At 35.6% G+C, this 18,605-nt stretch overlaps 1 protein-coding gene across 6 annotated transcripts in view; it reads right to left on the bottom strand.

Annotated features, from left to right (window-relative positions):
- Window positions 1-18,605, bottom strand: part of LOC127508298 (TOM1-like protein 2) — a 53,440-nt gene that overhangs the window by 33,777 nt on the left and 1,058 nt on the right. For 2 of the 6 annotated variants that reach the window (XR_007928767.1, XM_051886071.1), the window contains exon 1: window positions 216-360. The exons of 2 other annotated variants lie outside the window; for them this stretch is intronic. Coding sequence is in view for 3 of the 4 variants with exons in the window: in XM_051886071.1 (XP_051742031.1) it covers window positions 216-285 (70 nt within the window). In the remaining variant the exon portion in view is untranslated. Of the gene's footprint in view, window positions 1-215; window positions 362-18,605 lie in introns of those variants that run through there. 2 more of the 6 variants (XM_051886066.1, XM_051886070.1) reach the window with 2 other exon arrangements.

Genomic DNA, 18,605 nt, shown 5'->3' with positions numbered 1-18,605 from the left:
TTCAAATTCTGTCCATTTAATCACAAAATTCAAACAAAATAAAAGCCGTTTTGACGCTCTTTAATGTGGCGTGACAGATCTTTGTACAGGTGCCTCAGTTCAACCGGCAGCACGAAGCGCGAGTGAACGCGATCATCTCTTCCTCTTTAATACTAGTTACAGAATAAACATGAATGAACATCTGAAGGTATGTTGAAAGATACAGTACAACTTACTGAAACGCTCAATCAGTGTTTCAACGGTGGAAAGACATTGATAAAACAGCTTGTAATGTCTCTTAGCCATCTCTCTTTCTACAGTCTTTCTTCAAATCTCCCTCTTCCTCATTCTCTCTCCTCCCCCATCATGAGTGCACACGGCCCCTACTGCTGATTGGCTACAACTGTGTTATGCTGCTCAGTCTGATCCACTTTCAACAGCATTTCTCAGAAATTGCTTACTGCACCTTTAAATTAAGAGAAAACTTTCAGTTACTCCCCATCACTGCTAACCTGAAACACTCTATGAGAAGATCAGCATCTAGCAGAAGAGATTTCAGCTTTACTGCCTCCCATCTGTGAGGGAGGCTTGACCTGAACTCACCTGGCCTGGATTATTACTCAATTGTCAGATGTCATTTTCCTCATTGCTTACACAATAGTAGCACAGATAAGGTTTTAATCTTATCCAACTACTTGTGCTCTTCTGGTAAAAAAGGCTTGATTTACACAGTGAGATAGTGAGAAGTTACAGTAGTACTTTTAGAACATAAAAATCATGTATTTCATAATACAACGTTTAGGAAGAGTGTGATGAAATAAGATCTAGTTTCACAATCTTTTGAAATCAGGTGTGAAGAAACTCGAGTGTGATTCTCGTACATGAGAGCTTACAGCTAAAATGTGCTTTTGCATGTCTGACTGGCTTTTTTTTTTAAGCCAAACAGCTTTAGAATGAACTGTAAATGCCACATTATTGAGAATGTACACTTGAGGGAGATTTCACTGTGGCTCAACATGAAGCTGGCATTGCTTTCCTGGTGAGTGACTCAGGATAAGGGTAGGGACTGATGACAAAATATAGCAAAGGAGAACTGATCGAGCAGGTGAAATGTCACAATCTGGCAACCAGTCTATAAACTACATTCCACACTCAAAACAACTTCTGTTTCCTTTACACTTTCCTGTACACCTTTGGAAACCGTGCTGTGAGTTTTATCATCAGACACACAAGTAGAATCTGGATTTTGTGGGGGGCATTTTCTGTGCAGATTTTAAGGGGAAAATCTGTGCAATTCCAATTAAATGTTGTAAAATATGTGAAATGAAATTGAATATATAACAAACAAGCAAAGACCCTAAAGTGAAACAAATAAATCAATAAATATCTTTTTGCATCCACACAGTTCCTGACCTTTAAAGGGATAGTTCACCCAAAAATGAAAATTATCCCATGATTTACTCATCCTAGGTGTATATGACTATTTTCTTTCAGATGAACACAATCAGAGATATATTTAAAAATATTCTTGCTCCTCCAAGGTTTATAATGGTTGTGAATGGAGGGCCACATTTTGAAACTAAAAAAAAAAAAAAAAAAAAATGCATCCATCCATAAAAAAAGTAACCCATATGACTCCAGGGGGTTAATAAAGACTTTTCTGAAGCGAAGCGATGGGTTTTTGTAAGAAAAATATCCATATTTAAAACCTTATAAATTCAAATAACTAGCTTCCGGCGGACGATAATTTTTATTTTCAATTTTCATTCACCCTTTAAAGTGGAGAAACTTGGTGTCTCTGTTAACTTTCCATTCACACTGTTTTAATTAATTACATTTATTTATTATTATATATTTTTTTATGTATTTAGTTTAGGTTTACCCTAAATTATCAATGCATATTAGTCACAATATTTGGATAACGTGGTCGTAATATAATGACTCTGTAGAGCTTTGAACGAACGTGCTTATTTAAAGTCACCATCAAATCAAAATGGACAATTCTCATTTTTCTTTTATCGAATATTGCATTGCAGATCATTATTTTTTTAATTCATACTGCACTCTCGTAATCTTTTATCAAAATAACGTCCCCTCCCTCTTGCAGTGTGATCTCTTCTGTTCTCTGATGAAGTGTTTACTGGCGTGAGGGCGTGGCAACCTGTCACTCACAAGAGATCCACCAATAGCAAACCACAACCATCCAACCATCTAATCAATTCCCCATGGACAAAATCAAGTCTCATCCTATATTTTCTCTTGTTCGAGAAGCAGTTTCACTCATACGTCCAAAGCGTGTTCACGCAACAATGTCAGCTCTCATGTGAACACAAAACGTATGCATCATGGTGATCTCGTGAACGTGCGTTGCAGATCAATATTCTCATAAAGTTTTTTTGCGCAAACAAAGCAATCGCATCGCTTCATACAATGGAGGTTAAACCACTTGAGTCACATGGATTACTTTAACGATGTCTTTACTACCTTTCTGGACAATAAAAGTAGTAGTTGCGTTGGATCTCTATAGAGGGACAGAAAGCTCTCAGATTTCATTAAACATATCTTAATTTGTGTTTCAAAGATGAACGAAGGTCTTACGGATGTGGAACGACATGAGGGTGAGTAATTAATGACAGAATTTTCATTTTTTGGGTGAACTAACCCTTTAACACAGTACATCTGGCCCTATTTTTAGGAACTGCTCTTAGAGTGCTCACATGTGTTTATTATACCAATGAACATCCGTACAAAAAACAGAAATACACATTGAAACTTCTGTTCATCAAGATATAATCAATTGTGTTTCTGCATGTACGAGTTTAGGCAACATTTCCAAAAAGCTACTTAGGTTACAGTTTCTATTCCAATTTTGACTACATTTGAGTCACTAGGGTGGCTGACCACAGATCTGTGCTTGGCCACAGTGAAACACCATGAACAAATTTGTAACACGCAGCAGTTAGATCTCTAGCTGATGTAGAATTTATCCCCATATCTAGGTCACCATGACTAATTTCCAAAATAGAAATTGTGTAAACGACAAATCGACTAGTTTAAGAAATCCCCAGAAGACAGTCAAAAACTGTCTGCATAAACGATACATTCCTACTAAATCTATGAATCTAACAGGTAAATCCCATATCGAATGTCACTGAAAAACTGGTCATGTACATGCAATATATATAATTACATGCATTATGATCATTGTACATTAAATTTAAGCATTCACTTAATCAATGTTAGCCAACAGACATATTTTTTAAAGTCAACTGAAGCAACAGGCAGTCCAGGACCAATAAGTACTTAATAAAATAAACAGAATTCCTTAAATAAATTACTTTCCCAGCAAGGACATATTAAACAAAAATGACAGTAAAGACATTTGAGCTAAATTGTTTTTATTTCTATAAAAAAAAAGCAAAACGACAGTGGTGGTGGTACCACGTTGGCCAAGTAATATAATCAGTGTATGGCCGAACACCGTGTCAGCCTGCCATCAGCATGCCAGTGCCAGTGAACTTTCCCTCAACAAACTGGGAAGTGTCTGGAGCATAACACCACTTTCACGGCTGGGTGAGGCCTCTTCCTTTAGTCTGCAGAGCCGCAGGAAATACTTCATGCCTTATTCATACCCCTGAGCTGCTCTTCTATCAAACTGACAGATGTGTCAAGAGAAAACTGCTGCTACTGTCTGCTCACCAGACACCAGGGCAGAGTTCATACCAGCTATCTTCTTCCACTTCTGTCCTACAGCAATGTTCCTGTAGGCTGCCTGTGGGTTGTTTTGTTAAGAAGACACAGGCTGCATCTGAAATTGCATTCTCTCTGCGTAGATACTTATTTTAAATAAGTACTTTGCAACCTTTAAAAAAGTTTGTTCTATATAGTATAGGGTAGTCAAAAATGGAAATTTTAAAAATGTGAAGATACCAGCATTTCCCCATAGCATTTTGAGCGCTGTTGAGCGGATTCTTAAACACCTCTGATTGGCCATTGTGTTCACGCACTCAACAGAGCACTCAACGTTAGCCCACACTAGTAGTGTGGAGGAAACTGTTGTTATTTTGGTCAAAGCATGAAAACGAAATTTAAAAGGTAAAATAATATAAAATGATCAGTCAATTAAAAATATTGACGTCGACTAATTATCAGCGTCGAAGCAGTTGATTATATCGACCAATCGCGACAGGCCTAACGGCTGCTTTCAAACGCTCCTGTGTGTATCTATGTAAGCGCTCGGTGAAGAGTGTCAAAGATGTCTATTTACAAATTTTTTTTTTTTTTTAAAAGATTTATTTTTCGTAAGTCGACAGTAAGTTGATAGGGAAAGGTATATGTCGGCGTGCTGCCCACAAGGCTATTAACACCGACATTATTTACAACATGTTTTTGAAGCGTTGATCTTTGTAGCCAATCACAGACATATCTGTTGAGCATGTGAACACAATGGCCAATCAGAAGTTAGTAAGAATCCACTCAACAGCGCTCAAAATGCTAGGGGGAAATGCTGGTATTGTGACATTTTTAAAATTTCAGTACTGACTTGGTACCGAAGTACACCGGTACTTTTGACAACCCTAATATAGTATGAATGTGTCTAGAATGAATGTCATTTGAATGTACTACATTCGCCATGTTGTCACTGTTGGGTGATTTATGGTCATTCACAAATCCTCTCCCGTGGCCTAATGCACTGTAAACCCTAACGCTCAAAATACTTAATTGTTTTGAGTAGGACAATCTTAAATTGAACAAATTAGTTCAGTTAAATTAACTGTTATGAGTATTTAGAACTTTCTTTTTCTTTTGAGTTCACAGCACTGACATATTTTAAGTAAACTGAACTGTTTTATTGTTTTGATTTGTTTGAACTCATTTATTTTATTTTAGACTAACTTAAGTTTAACTGAAACTGGGCTGGGATTTCTATTTCCCAGCATGCTTTGCCCATGGCACTCGAAAGGGAGAGTAAATGCTAAAATTAAGTGTTATATAATGTTTTTTTTTTGTTTTTTGTGCAAGATTAATGGTAAGGGAGATTTAGTAGTGATTAATGTTTTGTTATGCTAATTTAGAATAGTTTCTATAAATGTGGGTTTTTGGAGAGTTACTATCATGGTGACAAGTAGCGCATGCGGCTTGGTTTGAGAGCAGGCAAGTTACATGTTTTAAGTTGCTGTTCTCATTAAGTAAGTGTTATATCATGCTATTGTTAACATGTTGGCAAATTAGCAAGTTGGCATTTTCTGAATTTTCTTTTTAGGGGTTCTAGTGAAGTAAATAACTCATTTGTTTTGAAAGAACTCAAAATAAAAATGTTAACTAAATATTTTATGTTAATTGCAATCAAAGTGTATGAGTTAACTAACTCAGTACTTCAAGTTAGGAGCAATTACCATGCATGAGTACTACAAACTCAAAACTTGATAGTTCTGCTTACTTAAAATTGGGAACATCATAACTCAAAATTTGATGGAACTGATTACCTCAAATTTTTTGAGTTAGCCCAACTTATTCGGGTTTACAGTGTGGGATAGTAAAGTGTCTATCGTATGCACACTTCAGAATCCCGCCAGAAGTAGCAGGTCACTTTTTGCCTACTCTTTTATGAGTACTGTGTATTCAGACATACTACTCTTGTCACATACTGTTTTTAACTACTATATAGTAGTGGTTAAACAGATCAGTTGATCAGTGATCCCTATGAACCAGACCCCACGGTTCAGCACGCATGTGATTTATGCATTAATATCAAAGTTCAACCATCATAGAGTGAAAGTTTATCATTTGCATGTGTTTTGTCTTGCCAATTTACACATTCAAGCGATTTAAAACCACCAGCACATAACATCCAAAACCTGGCCTCATTCACTTCCATTGTCTCATCATAACCATGTTATTTTATTTTTTTAAGAAAAAGAGGGAGGAGATGAAATTATTTTTTGCATTGCTGTCACACATGCTGTCAACTGGGCTTAACTTCTCCAGAATATTCCTTTATCCAGCGACTTCCAGAGCGAAAATCCTCCAGTAATCTCTTCAAGAAGATTTATGGGGAGGAAGAAAGGAGGCAATAAGTAAACAAACAAGAGCAAGAAAATAAAAATTGGATAATATTAGATGCTAGAAACTGTTAGACAGGTAGAGAAAGCAAGTGGAAGGCAAGACACATGGCTGAGTTCAACCCTGCGGCGGAAGACAGCGAGAGCTGGACTGAGTGCTAGTCTGGATCACGTGGACTCAGCCGTACCAATCTCTGCCAAACACCACACGGCCATACAGTCACACACATTTGAGACCTGAACACCACAGCCTGACCTGTATACATCAGTGCTTCCTAATGTTAATCAGCGGCAGTGCTGTAACTCTGCTGAATACAGAGTGATTCATGAACAAATGACTCTTGATTCTTAATGAGCCAGTTCTCTTAATAAACTGGTCAGAAAGTTTTACATATTCATGTTATGCTTTGAATCAGTCTAACAAATCTATCACTAAATGAACTGACTGAATATCAGAGAACTTCCTGAACCACAAGCAGTTATTTTAGTATTATTTATTGTTTGTTATAAAACGGTTAGTTCCTGTCCTTGATTCTGATTGGTCAATAGCTGTGTTTTATTCACGATAAAACACGGCTATGACCGCTTCACCCAACGGTTCTGTGAATCACTACACAACACCCTTAGCAACCACTCTTTGCAACGTAAACTGTGTTCTCAGTTGATATTGTTCCTTGAAGCTTACTGTATTATGTAGAAGATTATTGTGAGAAAGAGATCGATTGAACGAGTTTATTACCTGCATTCAGATTTAAATGTCCGATGCAATTTCTTGTCCTTTTAACAGTTAAGGGGTTTTCCGTGACTGACAGCGCTAGTCAAAGCATTTGTCAGTTGTGTCTTGTTCTGTGTTCACAACAATTCAGTCTTTTCAACATAAAAGTCTTCACTACTGACTGACACACTCATAAAGACAGTCTTTGCCGCCAATGGCGTAATAATGTAACTTCTGTTGCTGTTTACGAACAGTGACTATTTTTTTTTCCGGCACAAGGAAGGCTTTTAGTTATATTACTTCATGAAAGTTGCATTGATACATATTTTTTTGCTTTAATATTTGTATTGTGTGGTAAATGTTTTATAAAAGCAATAAGGTACTCGAGGCTAGTGCTGTATCGTGAATAAGTCACGGCTGAAGGGGTTGCAGGCACTGCAATGCCTAACAACGCCCTTCAGCCGTGACTTATTCACGATACAGCACAGCCTCTTGTACCTTATTGCTTACTTATAGTTTTTATTAATATTCAGTTAGCTTTTATCTATTATTTTCATATTTCATTTTAGTAATTTTGTTGTGCTTTTGTGTGTTTTTAGAATCTGTATTTCTATTTAATTTTATTTATTTTCATTTCTGTTTTAGTTTTAGTAATATTAGTACTTCAAACTTATTTTATTTCAGTAGTTGCAAAGGCAACTTTTTAAGTAAAGTTTAAGGTTTTTAATAGTTTTAGTTAAAAATAACACAATTCATTACAGTACTTCCAGTTACTGGCTCGTGAACAAAGAGTTTGTGAAATATTTCCCTGCCCATGTATGTAGCTCAAGTAGCTTCATATTGGGAAAAAACAAGTGTTTAAAGAACTTCAATTACAAAATCTCACAAGGAAGTTGGCTGTCAACGTGATTCTTTAGTAAAGCTGAACACTTAGCAAACACTTCAGATTCCAAAGCTACTTATGTGGAGACTCATTAAGTCCTTCTCTGTGATTTCCTTCCTTAAACGTTCATGCCTTGGTGGGCCAGTATCAGTCCTTAATAACGTTAGGTCTGAGAGGAGGGGAGGATACACTTTTACCACCATCCTTTAATCTCTCTGAGGACAAACACTATAATCTTGTTGTCAGCACATTTACAAAGCAACCTTAGAGTCACTTCTGTCACTTCAGAAGGTAGTTAAAATTGATTGATGATGTGAAAAAACTGCAAGGATCTTAATAAATATTGTATTTATAATATAAATATTCATATGAAATATAATTTAAAAAAAAACAATTAAAGCGATGCCTATTTATTTATTTATTGAAAAACCATTGAAAGCTACATGCCATTGATTTAATTGAATCTCATAGCCTAATGTTTATACTAATATAGTTTTTGTTATGGTTACTGGTATTGACTTTTGTTATTGTGTCAAGTCAACCTTGTCTATTTCAGAGGTGCTTTTTATGACACAGGAAATGACTCAAGAACTGTGAACTTGTGACCATATTGGTACCAAACGATTATAGCTTGTTTTCCTCTCTCATACTAAAGCCCTATTCGGAAAGGACTATTTTTCTAAACGATGTTGCAGTTACAATTCTTATCACTCAATGTTTATGATTTTATGTACCAATTCAGATGGGACTAACATCTCCCTGTTGTTTTTCAGTGGGAGTGTGTATTTTCCAGACATGGGTCTTACAGAAGGTCATCTGGTGTGCTTGCATCCATCACTTATGATGTATAAGTATAAATTTTATTAATTACTTTCTGATTAAAACTTTAATTTATTATTAAAACCCTATTTAATACACTTCACATTTGTTTATAAAAGTGGTTGTTTATAATAAACACATATAAGTGAGCAGAGACATCTGAACATCTAAAAATCTTACCTGACACTGATATTGAAATGAGCAGTTTTCACAGTTTCCGTGATTTGGCTTAATTTTATCACTTTATTTTTTCATCAGATGGCATCTATTCTGAAATGAACTGAAAGCATGCATGCTTATTGCGCAAACAGACAATTTGCATTCGGACTGGATTATCTTTTTTTCAGAGGACCATTGAGTTTGCCGAAAAAGAGTAAGCAATTTGCGCTGAAATTTTTACGGGATTAAAGGGGACCTATAATGCCCCTTTTACCAGATGTAATATAAGTCTCTGGTGTCTCTGTGTCTATGAAGTTTCAGCTCAAAATACCCAACAGATCATATATTATAGCTTGTCAAATTTGCCCCTATTTGGGTGTGAGCAAAAACGCAGCGTTTTTGTGTGTGTCCCTTTAAATGCAAATGAGCTGCTGTTCCCGGCACGCTTTCCAGAAGAGGGTAGAGCTTTAACAGCTCATGCTTCAGTTACAACAAAGCTGGAGAATCTCACGCAGCCAAAATGAGGATTGTCATTAACGGTGTTCAGCCTTACATTGTTCAAACCGGAGTCGAACACTGATGGAGAGACTCAGGAAGAAGTTACAACTTATAGAATGCATCTGGACGTTTCTGAATGGTTAGTGGATAAATTTATGTAGTTGCTGCGGAGTTGATTCAACTCATCGACTAGCATGTGCCGTCATGTTTATCTTTTGTGCAAATCCAGCGTTGAATTGACCCTCGTTTGTGAAGCAGTCTGGTGTAAAATGACGGCATGTTAACAACACTCTACTACAACAACTTTTCTCTAAAGCAGCCCAACATGGCCTCACCCCCCTTGTCACATGTTCCTGGGGGCAGGGTTTATGTACATTTTGTGGTCTGTGATGTCACCAACCCGAGAAAAGAAGCTTGTTGTAGTCCCTACCAGCCATTTGTTGTAGTCCTTAAAAAGTGATTTCTGTAAAAGAAAATATCTCCCTTTGCATTGAACTTTGAGCGTCGTAACTGTTCAGATGTTGTTTATGCTCAAACAGCAACATTACACACTAACTAAAGTTAAAAAAGTAAAATCATAATCAACCACCCCTTTAAAATCACAAAGTAAGCCAGTGAAATACGAATTTCTCCATGAAAACTAGCCCCATTCAAATTGGGCTTTACACTACTTTTCAAGTTTGGGCTCAGTAAGATTCCCAAATTACTGAATGGTAGTGTACGACTGAGACATTTCTTTTCGCTTCTGTTCTGTCACTTTCTTCCTGGAACCTCTGTTTCTGTCAGACACTAATAGAAGACGTCTGCTTTAACAAAAGTACCGTGCAAGAGCTAAGTGCTGAAGAAAAAAAAATAATTATCTGCCTCATAATGAAATGCTCATCTGTTGAGAAGATATTGCCTTGTGGTCAGCAGATCCTGAACCTGCAGAATCAACTTATGACCACAGGCCCAAGGCCAGAGAAATGTGGTTCTGAAAAGTAGTGAGCCATTGTTCACAAAATACCAAATCAAATCAGAGTGGCGATAATGCAATTTGCCCTCTTACATACTTATGATGCTGTGAAGGCTGAGAGAGATTTCTTTCACCTGCCTAAATTTTATTAAATAGACTTTTCCTAAACCTGTAATTTTTTCACATTTTACAGGGTGATAATAAACAATCAATTACTATAATAATTATAATAATTCAGTATTACTATGATAATACTGAAGCATAATATAGATTGCAATATAGTGGCTATGCATTCACGCCTGGGTTTGCATACTTGCATAGAGTATGGTTCACATTAGTAAATTAGTGAAAGGTACATTGTCTCCTGTAAATATTGTAGCATGCATGAAGCACAGCTCACACAGAAGTCACTTTAAAACCAAAAAACTGTGTGAATTTATCATGGAACTTTTGTTGAAAGATGAAACGATATGGATCTGACAGCAGCTGCATCACAAAGCATAAGAAAACAATTGTGACAATGCTTTGTCTGTAAATGATGCATTTTTATGGGTAAATATATGGGTTATTGCACTTACTCACATGCAATAATGAGGGGGTTTGAAACTTTTTCCTATGCAATGACGTTAGCCAATCACAAACAGTGGCTGTTTACTGTCATTAAATGAGAAATCAAATTTGCCTTGATCTTTTGACATTTAAGAGGTCTTTGTACCATTAAAACATCCTGCAAGTTTCATAGCTTAAAACGTCCTCCTACAAAGAATTTATTTAACCAAGCTCCAAAAATGGCTCGTTTTGATATTGGGTGACCTGTGATGTATAAATAAATTTGCATATGACTGCCTCCACAGCAAGACATCGACAAACAGTTAATCACACCATAGGCCCCGCCCACTGGCATTCAGTCTCTTATTGGCTGATATTTGCCTACACTGGATGCGAGCGTCATGCCAGAAGCAAATAGAACGCATTATAATCACTGACGCTGTCCACACTGGATACAATTCAACATTCAGTTTCAGACAAACTCCACATACTTGAGTTTGTCGACAACAAGACAAATGAAAGAACGTTCGCTTTGATATGTCCAGTTTAAGCTCTTTCTTTTCACACTTCAGAAGGATCCCAGCATCAGAAACAAGTGGATGGTTTATTTTAACGATGTCCCCGATGGAATCAGAGGATTATATGTTTGTACGGAGCATTTTGTTTTGTAAACAAGGCACAGTGTAATGGAGAGTTTACCCTTGACTATTTTCCAAGTCGACTGTTAGCCATTAGTTGTAAGCCAAAAATGTAGGACACAGGCTAAATATTAATTATGAACTAAGTTAGGCTACTACTTAGATGTTTCAAATGATAAGTCATGTTTGAGGTCGCACATCACCTTTTTGTGGTCATGCTTTACCCTCGCGATATGTTCCAACAAGGGGTATAGGGGTTCTCTGTAAAAAAAAAAAAAATCGAACCGTACTGTTCTCCACCCACGGTTCATCACGCTCTTGCACCACGGTTCTTCTCAAATCTGATGACACATATGTATGTATAATATGTATGTATAATATGGTTTGTTGAAAATAAATAAAACAGACAGCGTTCGGCTAATGTACGTTTCTGTTGATGGATACGCATTCTGGTTTCCCCTAAACTTTGTTCAATGCAAATGCCGTATGCCCTATATGACCAGTCATTTACGACGTCATCACCCGGGTGTTGATAGCGCGTGAGCACAGGTGTGAGCGCCTGTAAGACCTTCGTTTATCTTCAGAAAACAAATTAAGCGTACGAGTCTGACAGGGGAGAGACGAATTTGTTGAATAAAGTTGTTATTTTTGTTTTGTTATAGTCCACAAAAAGTATTCTTGTCGCTTCATAACAATAAGGTTGAACCACTGTAGTCACGCTGACTATTTTAACGAAGTTTTTTTTACTACCTTTGTGGACCTCAAAAGGTGCAATGACGCTGCTGCCCATGTGTGGTTCAGATACCCTCGGATTTCATCAAAAATATCTTAATTTGTGTTCCGAAGATGAACGAAGGTCTTATGGGTTTGGGACGACATGAGGGTGAGTAATTAATGACAGAAATCTAATTTTTGGGTGAACTAACCCTTAATGGCAGACATCACAGCAACTGGTTTATTAGGCTGCTGCGACTTTAGAAGCTGCCGCTGCCGAACATGATGCAGATTTATTTATTTATTTTTCATTTTTGGGTGAACTAACCCTTTGATGTTCATCAAAGAACAAAGGTAACAGAGAAAATTGTAGCTTTAATAAAGAAAAATCTATATTTAATTGATAATTTGTGCAGTGAACACTGTAAAGTGTTTGATAACTATTCAATTTCTGTATTTTTCCTACCTGTTAGACAGAGAAGGCCACAGGTAAATATGACATTTATTATAATAGGTTTATGTAAAGATTGTTTTAAGTTTGCTTAAATTAAAATTTGTTATTTTTTAAAGCCCAATAAATGTTGAAATAGATAGCTTTCAGTTATACTGTAATGGTGAATGTCTATAATTAATTTAAAAAAAAAATCAATTTCATTGAGACATCAGTACCAGTATCAGTATCAGTGATATTGGCCTTCATTCATTAAAAGATGCCATTAACAAATATTTAAAATATACAGTTTTATTTAAAATATAAGTTCTTTCTACATTAATTTGGAGAGTAACTGTGAAATTATTACAATATAAAAATGTATTTATTAATCATTTTTTAACAATTTATCGATTAATCATGATATTAATTACAGAAAAAATGTGTGAACAATTAGTTATTTTTTTTAATCCATTGACAGCACTAATAAATATAAATACAATTGTAATTACACTGCATGCATAGTGTTCACTGTATAAATTAATCATTGTTAAAGTTGTTTTGTTGTTTGACAATTAATGACATATTTAGTTATTTTTAGGCTGCTGTCAATAAATGCACAGAATCAATATGATGAAACACATCCAATTTTTCTCAGTTATGTTCAGGTTCACTTAAGACTTTATAACCAACTGTATACATGAATACTTGTCAAGACGGGAATTTTGAGATCATCTGAAAGGCCCCTCTGTGAGCATGTGCAGTGATGCCAGCTTAGCAATTTTGTTGCTAGATTTAGCCACTTTTTTTTTTCCAAAAGCACCTAGTAACAAATTTAGCTATTTTTAAAATTTATTTGGCAACTTTTGAACAGTGCCTCAAAATAAAAAAAATAAAATAAAAATAAAAAATAAAAAACATATTTTCATCTAAATTACACAAAAAGAGGAAACCATTGAACAGCTAGCCAGCCAATCAGCACATCAGCCTGGAGAGAGCTGAAGAAAGATGCCTAACAGTACATCATACGTGAATTAAGTTGCTAGTTGCAAATTAATTGTTCAATAATAATGGTTCATTTATGATACAGCATGTTATTAGCTTGTTCCTATAATTGTTGTTCAGTTAGGTACACTGTAAGAAAAAATACGTAGAAAAATGGAAAAGGTACTGGTAATTTTCTGCCAGGACATTATCCGTTAAGTTGTAACCCTGTAACCCTAAAACACAAAATGCAATGCCTAATTTAAAATACAGGTAAAACAACTGTGAAAAATCAATACGGATAATTTCTTCATATTAACACAGTACACTGTGCCCTATTTTTAGCACACTAACTACCAAGACACTGCTTAAAACTATAATTGCTCAGAATGTGTAGTTTTACTGGTTAATAAGAAAATACATAAAATGTAATTGTTCAAAAATGTGTAACTCTTCAATAATTCAATGTTGTATATTTAAAGATAAAAATATCTGATAATAAAGAATGTTGTTTATGTTACTTTTACAAATAAAATGTTAATTTTTTTTTTACAAACTAATCTAAATTAACATTTTAAATCATATTTTTCACTGAGATTTGAGTTCTTATTGTGTATTTTACGCAATAATGCATTTTTTGCGTCATGGTTACACTGTAAACCCGAATAAGTTGGGTTAACTCAAAAAATTTTAGGTAATCAGTTACATCAAATTATTTGAGTTATGATGTTTCCAATTTTAAGTAAGAAGAACTATCAAGTTTTGAGTTTGTAGTACTCATGCATGTTAATTGCTCCTAACTTCAAGTTTTGAGTTAGCTAACTCATACACTTTGATAGCAATTAACTTAAAATATTTAGTTAACTGACTTTTTTATTTTGAGTTCTTGCAAATCAAATGAGTTATTTACTTCACTGTAAACCCTAAGAAAATTCAGAAAATGCCAACTTGCTAATTTGCTAACACGTTAACAATAGCATGGTATCTTACTCTTACTGAATGAGTACAGCAACTTAAAACATGTAACTTACCTGCTCTCAAACCAAGCCACATGCGCTACTTGTCACCATGAAGGTTAACTCTCCAAAAACCCACATTAACAGAAAGTTTTTGAAATTAGCATAACAAAACATTAATCACTATGAAATCTCCCTTACCATTAATCTTACGCAAAAAAAAAAAAAAAAAAAATCATATAACACTTAATTTTAGCATTTACTCTCCCTTTCAAGTGTAATGGGCAAAGCATGCTGGGAAACAGAAATCCCAGCCCAGTTTCAATTAAACTTACGTTAGTCTAAATTAAAAGAAATTAGTTCATACACCTCAAAACAATAAAACAGTTCAGTTTACTTGAAATATGTCAGTTCTGTGAACTCAAAAGAAAAAGAAAGTTCTAAATACTCATAACAGTTAATTTAACTGAACTAATTTGTTCAATTTAAGTTTGTCCTACTCAAAACAATTAAGTATTTTGAGCGTTAGGGTTTACAGTATACACAATGACGTCATCACGCAATGACATCACTACATCATTTAGCAACTTTTAGCAACAAATTGACCTGACTTTAGCAACTTCCCCTGAAAATTAGTTGGCAACACTGAGCATGCATGCTTTGAGTGAGTGCGAACAGAAAACAACGTGCAGTCGCAAATTTTGCCTCTTCTTGCATTTGAATGGTTTAAAAATGCTTGAGTGTTTTAAACAATACTCAAGCATTCTTTCAAACGTGTGCAAATAATAAACTTTCACTATATAATGGCTAAATGCAATTAATCCACGAATCAAATGCGTTCCGAACCGTGGGGCCTGGTTCGTACGGATCACGGATCAACTACGATCCGTTGCACCCCTACTGCCCGGCATATTACCACATGGATCAGACGTTTTGGCGATCTGTCTCTGCATGATTTCACCCATTCCTGTGGAGTTTTTTTTTTCTTTCTGTGACCAAACGTTTAGTCGACTATTATTATTTAAAAAAAAAAAAAAAAAAAAAAACAGTGAACCTTAAGGAGCATAAAATAGAAAATCCTTGTCATGACCCCTTTAAAACTGCAGTGGTAAAGTGTAGGCAACATGCATTTGCAGGGCATACAGAGTGCCACTGTATCAATATAGACATACAACATATTGTGGTCTCAGTGATTTTACTACTCAATGCCTAATTCTACCTAGGAACTCCAGGAAAATGCACCGCATGATCACACACAACTTTAAAATGCAAATAAACTGCCATACATATTTCCTCGCAGAGCCACTCATGTAAAACAAAGGAAAGCAAAATCAGAGTGGTTAAGGATGCAACGTGCACTAGTTTGCACAACTTGCAATGTCAACAAATCGAAAGTCATGTGACTGGAAAAGGTTGCTTTATGATAGTTGTAACCAAGCTCAGGACCAGACATGTTAACACAAACTGGTTTTAAGATTCATCAACTTATATGTCACACCTTAACTATTAGTAATTGCAATCAAACATGAATACTAGTTGTGAACAAATAAAATTATGTTTATGAGTGTACACACACACATGCGCGGATTTGAATTTGTTACTATTGTGAAGCCGCGTTGAAACAATCTGTATTGTATAAAGCATTATAGAAACAGAGATGACTTGACTTGTATGCATTCAGTATATAGGCTATTTACAAAATAAACAGAAATGCAAGGGTAAAAAAAAATGTATTTGTTTCTCAAACCATTGAGTTTTGATTTCTAAGTGATCAAATTAGGTATATTTAAACTATAAACAGAAATACAAGGGGGTAAAAAATAATTTCTGATTTCTAAGTGAACAAATTACCGGTATGTGTAAGTGTTTTCACACATGATCGTTGGGTGTAGGTAATCAGGAAATGATTGTAGAATTTAAATGGCAGTGTTTCCCAAATGAAACACAAGAGCTGTTAGTTTTGAATGATGTGTCTATGTAGAGAACTGTGTTTAGCATTTTGCAATAAAATTTGTTTTACAATTGCAAACTGAGTGTAAAGCAGATAATGTGCATGTAGTTTTGTAGACTTGGTCTGAAGATCAGGTACATGAGTGAATGGTTTCAGGGAGTGAGCCTCAAGTAACATTTTTAGTGTGTAAGCAATATGCATCGGCGCTGCGCAGACCAATCAGCGTATGACATCAAAGTACCGCAAGAGCGATTGGAGAGCATTCGACTCATTATGCTTTTGAACCGATGCATCTCGAATAGGGCTGCACGATTTATCGCGATTAAACCGCACACGATTTGGCAAAGGCTGCGATTATTTTATGTGCAGCTTGTCAGAGCTGTATGGCTCTGTGATCAGTAGTAAATGCTTTTCCATCTGAAAGCTAGTGGGCGCTTTTGCGCAGAAACTCCAAATATGCCCTGCCGCAGAAGTAGATAACACACGTCATTCCAGGAAATCATACTATGGGCATCATACTATCGCTATAGCTGAATAAACAGAAGATTGAAATGCTTCGATTGATTAAACATGACTAATAAACACACGACTGCCTTATTCTGTGTAAGAAGCCACATCATCTCACAGAAGGATGCTCAACTGTCGTTATGAAGTGAGTTTGGAGTAAAAACATGTTATTAAATGTTGGACAAGATGTTAATAAATGCTTCTCATGTCTGGAAGGATATTTGACATGTGTTGCTTTTTCAAATGTACATTATAAGCGACTCAAACTCGCAGTGCTTTCAGATGGATTAGCATTTGGAGCCATACTTCATTGACAAGCTGTGCATAAAAAAAAAAATAACCGCAGCCTTTACGATTTCATAATTGCACTAAGAATCACGTTTAAGTGCGATTTCAACGTTATTTTTCATATTGTGCGATAAATCGCACAGCCCTAATCTCAAACAAGCCTAATTTTAAAAAACTGTAATGGATTAATCAGCGTTTTTGAACAAATCTTTTGAATGAATGATTCAATGGCAAATATGTTCAATGACAAATTACAGTCACTTGTCACCACCTACTGGTGGAACGATGTAATTGATACAATCATTATTTGAAGGTCAAGATACTTTCAAAACGTGATTTACTATATTTTGATAGATACCTTAGTATATATCTGAACTATGAACTTTTATCTAGGGATGCACCGATACCGATACCAGTATCGGGCCGATACCAAGCTCATGTACTTGTACTCGTACTCCTAAAAATACCCCCGATACCAAAGACCGATACATCGCGTGACGTAACTGACAGAATTTTCCGTGCACAGAGACACCGGCGGCAGCAGCAGAAACAATGTCAGCCTCAGAGGTGTGGAAATACTTCAAAATTAATGATGACAACCCACACATTCCGAACTGCATGCTTTCAATCACAACTCGTTATCGATTAGTGAAGGCGGGATAGGCGGAATCGCGCTGAATGACACAGACCAGAAGCGCTCTCTCTCACGTGCGCGCGATCAGTTGTCCTCGCGCCTGAATGGTCAAATGCACACATAGTTGTCAAAATGTCCATCGTGTGGAGTATCTCACGTAAATACAGTCGGTTATGGCTTAAGTGGACGTAAACATTTGGGTGAAAACAGGATATGTGTCAGTATCCATGGATTCGGTCTTAAAGGGACAGTAGCCTATATTTGTCATTTATGTTAATAAAACAACAAAAGATGTTAAATAAATGTATACATGGTAAATAAACCTACTGTATCTGAAAAACAAGTTTATTTCATTTGTATCTCTATAGTATTTGTTGTATTGTTTGTAATTTGTTTGTAAATTTCTTTTTATATAACAACAGTTATATATATTGGTAATTATGCCCTTTGAAGGTTATTGGACACTGTGAAATTTTTGTTCTTTAAGTTTGTGACAAGCACATAAAAATTATTACTTTTTCATTAGAGTAATAATAAAGAAGTTGTCCTACATTCATTAGTCTCACTGTGTTGTGCTTGGAAAATTGCAACATCACCCAAAAAAAAAAAAAAAAGAGACAGAAAGAGAGAAGAATCAATAAATGTATAGGTATCGGTATCGGCAAGTACCAGAAAAAAAGTATCGGTACTCGTACTCGGTCCTTCAAAAAAATGACATCCCTACTTTTATCCCAGTACTTCTATGATAATCTTGCAACACAAGATTTTTTTCTTATAAGTATCACCTAATGATCAATGCTTGATGTACAAAACATAACAACGGTGACACTCAACAAATAATAATAATAATAATAATAATAAACACTAAATATTACAAATAATAC

This window comes from Ctenopharyngodon idella, chromosome 3 (assembly GCF_019924925.1).
Source record: "Ctenopharyngodon idella isolate HZGC_01 chromosome 3, HZGC01, whole genome shotgun sequence".
NCBI classification, from domain to species: Eukaryota; Metazoa; Chordata; class Actinopteri; order Cypriniformes; family Xenocyprididae; genus Ctenopharyngodon; species Ctenopharyngodon idella.
The sequence above is the reverse complement of the archived record's forward strand: the minus strand, read 5'-3'. Positions and strand labels throughout refer to the sequence as shown.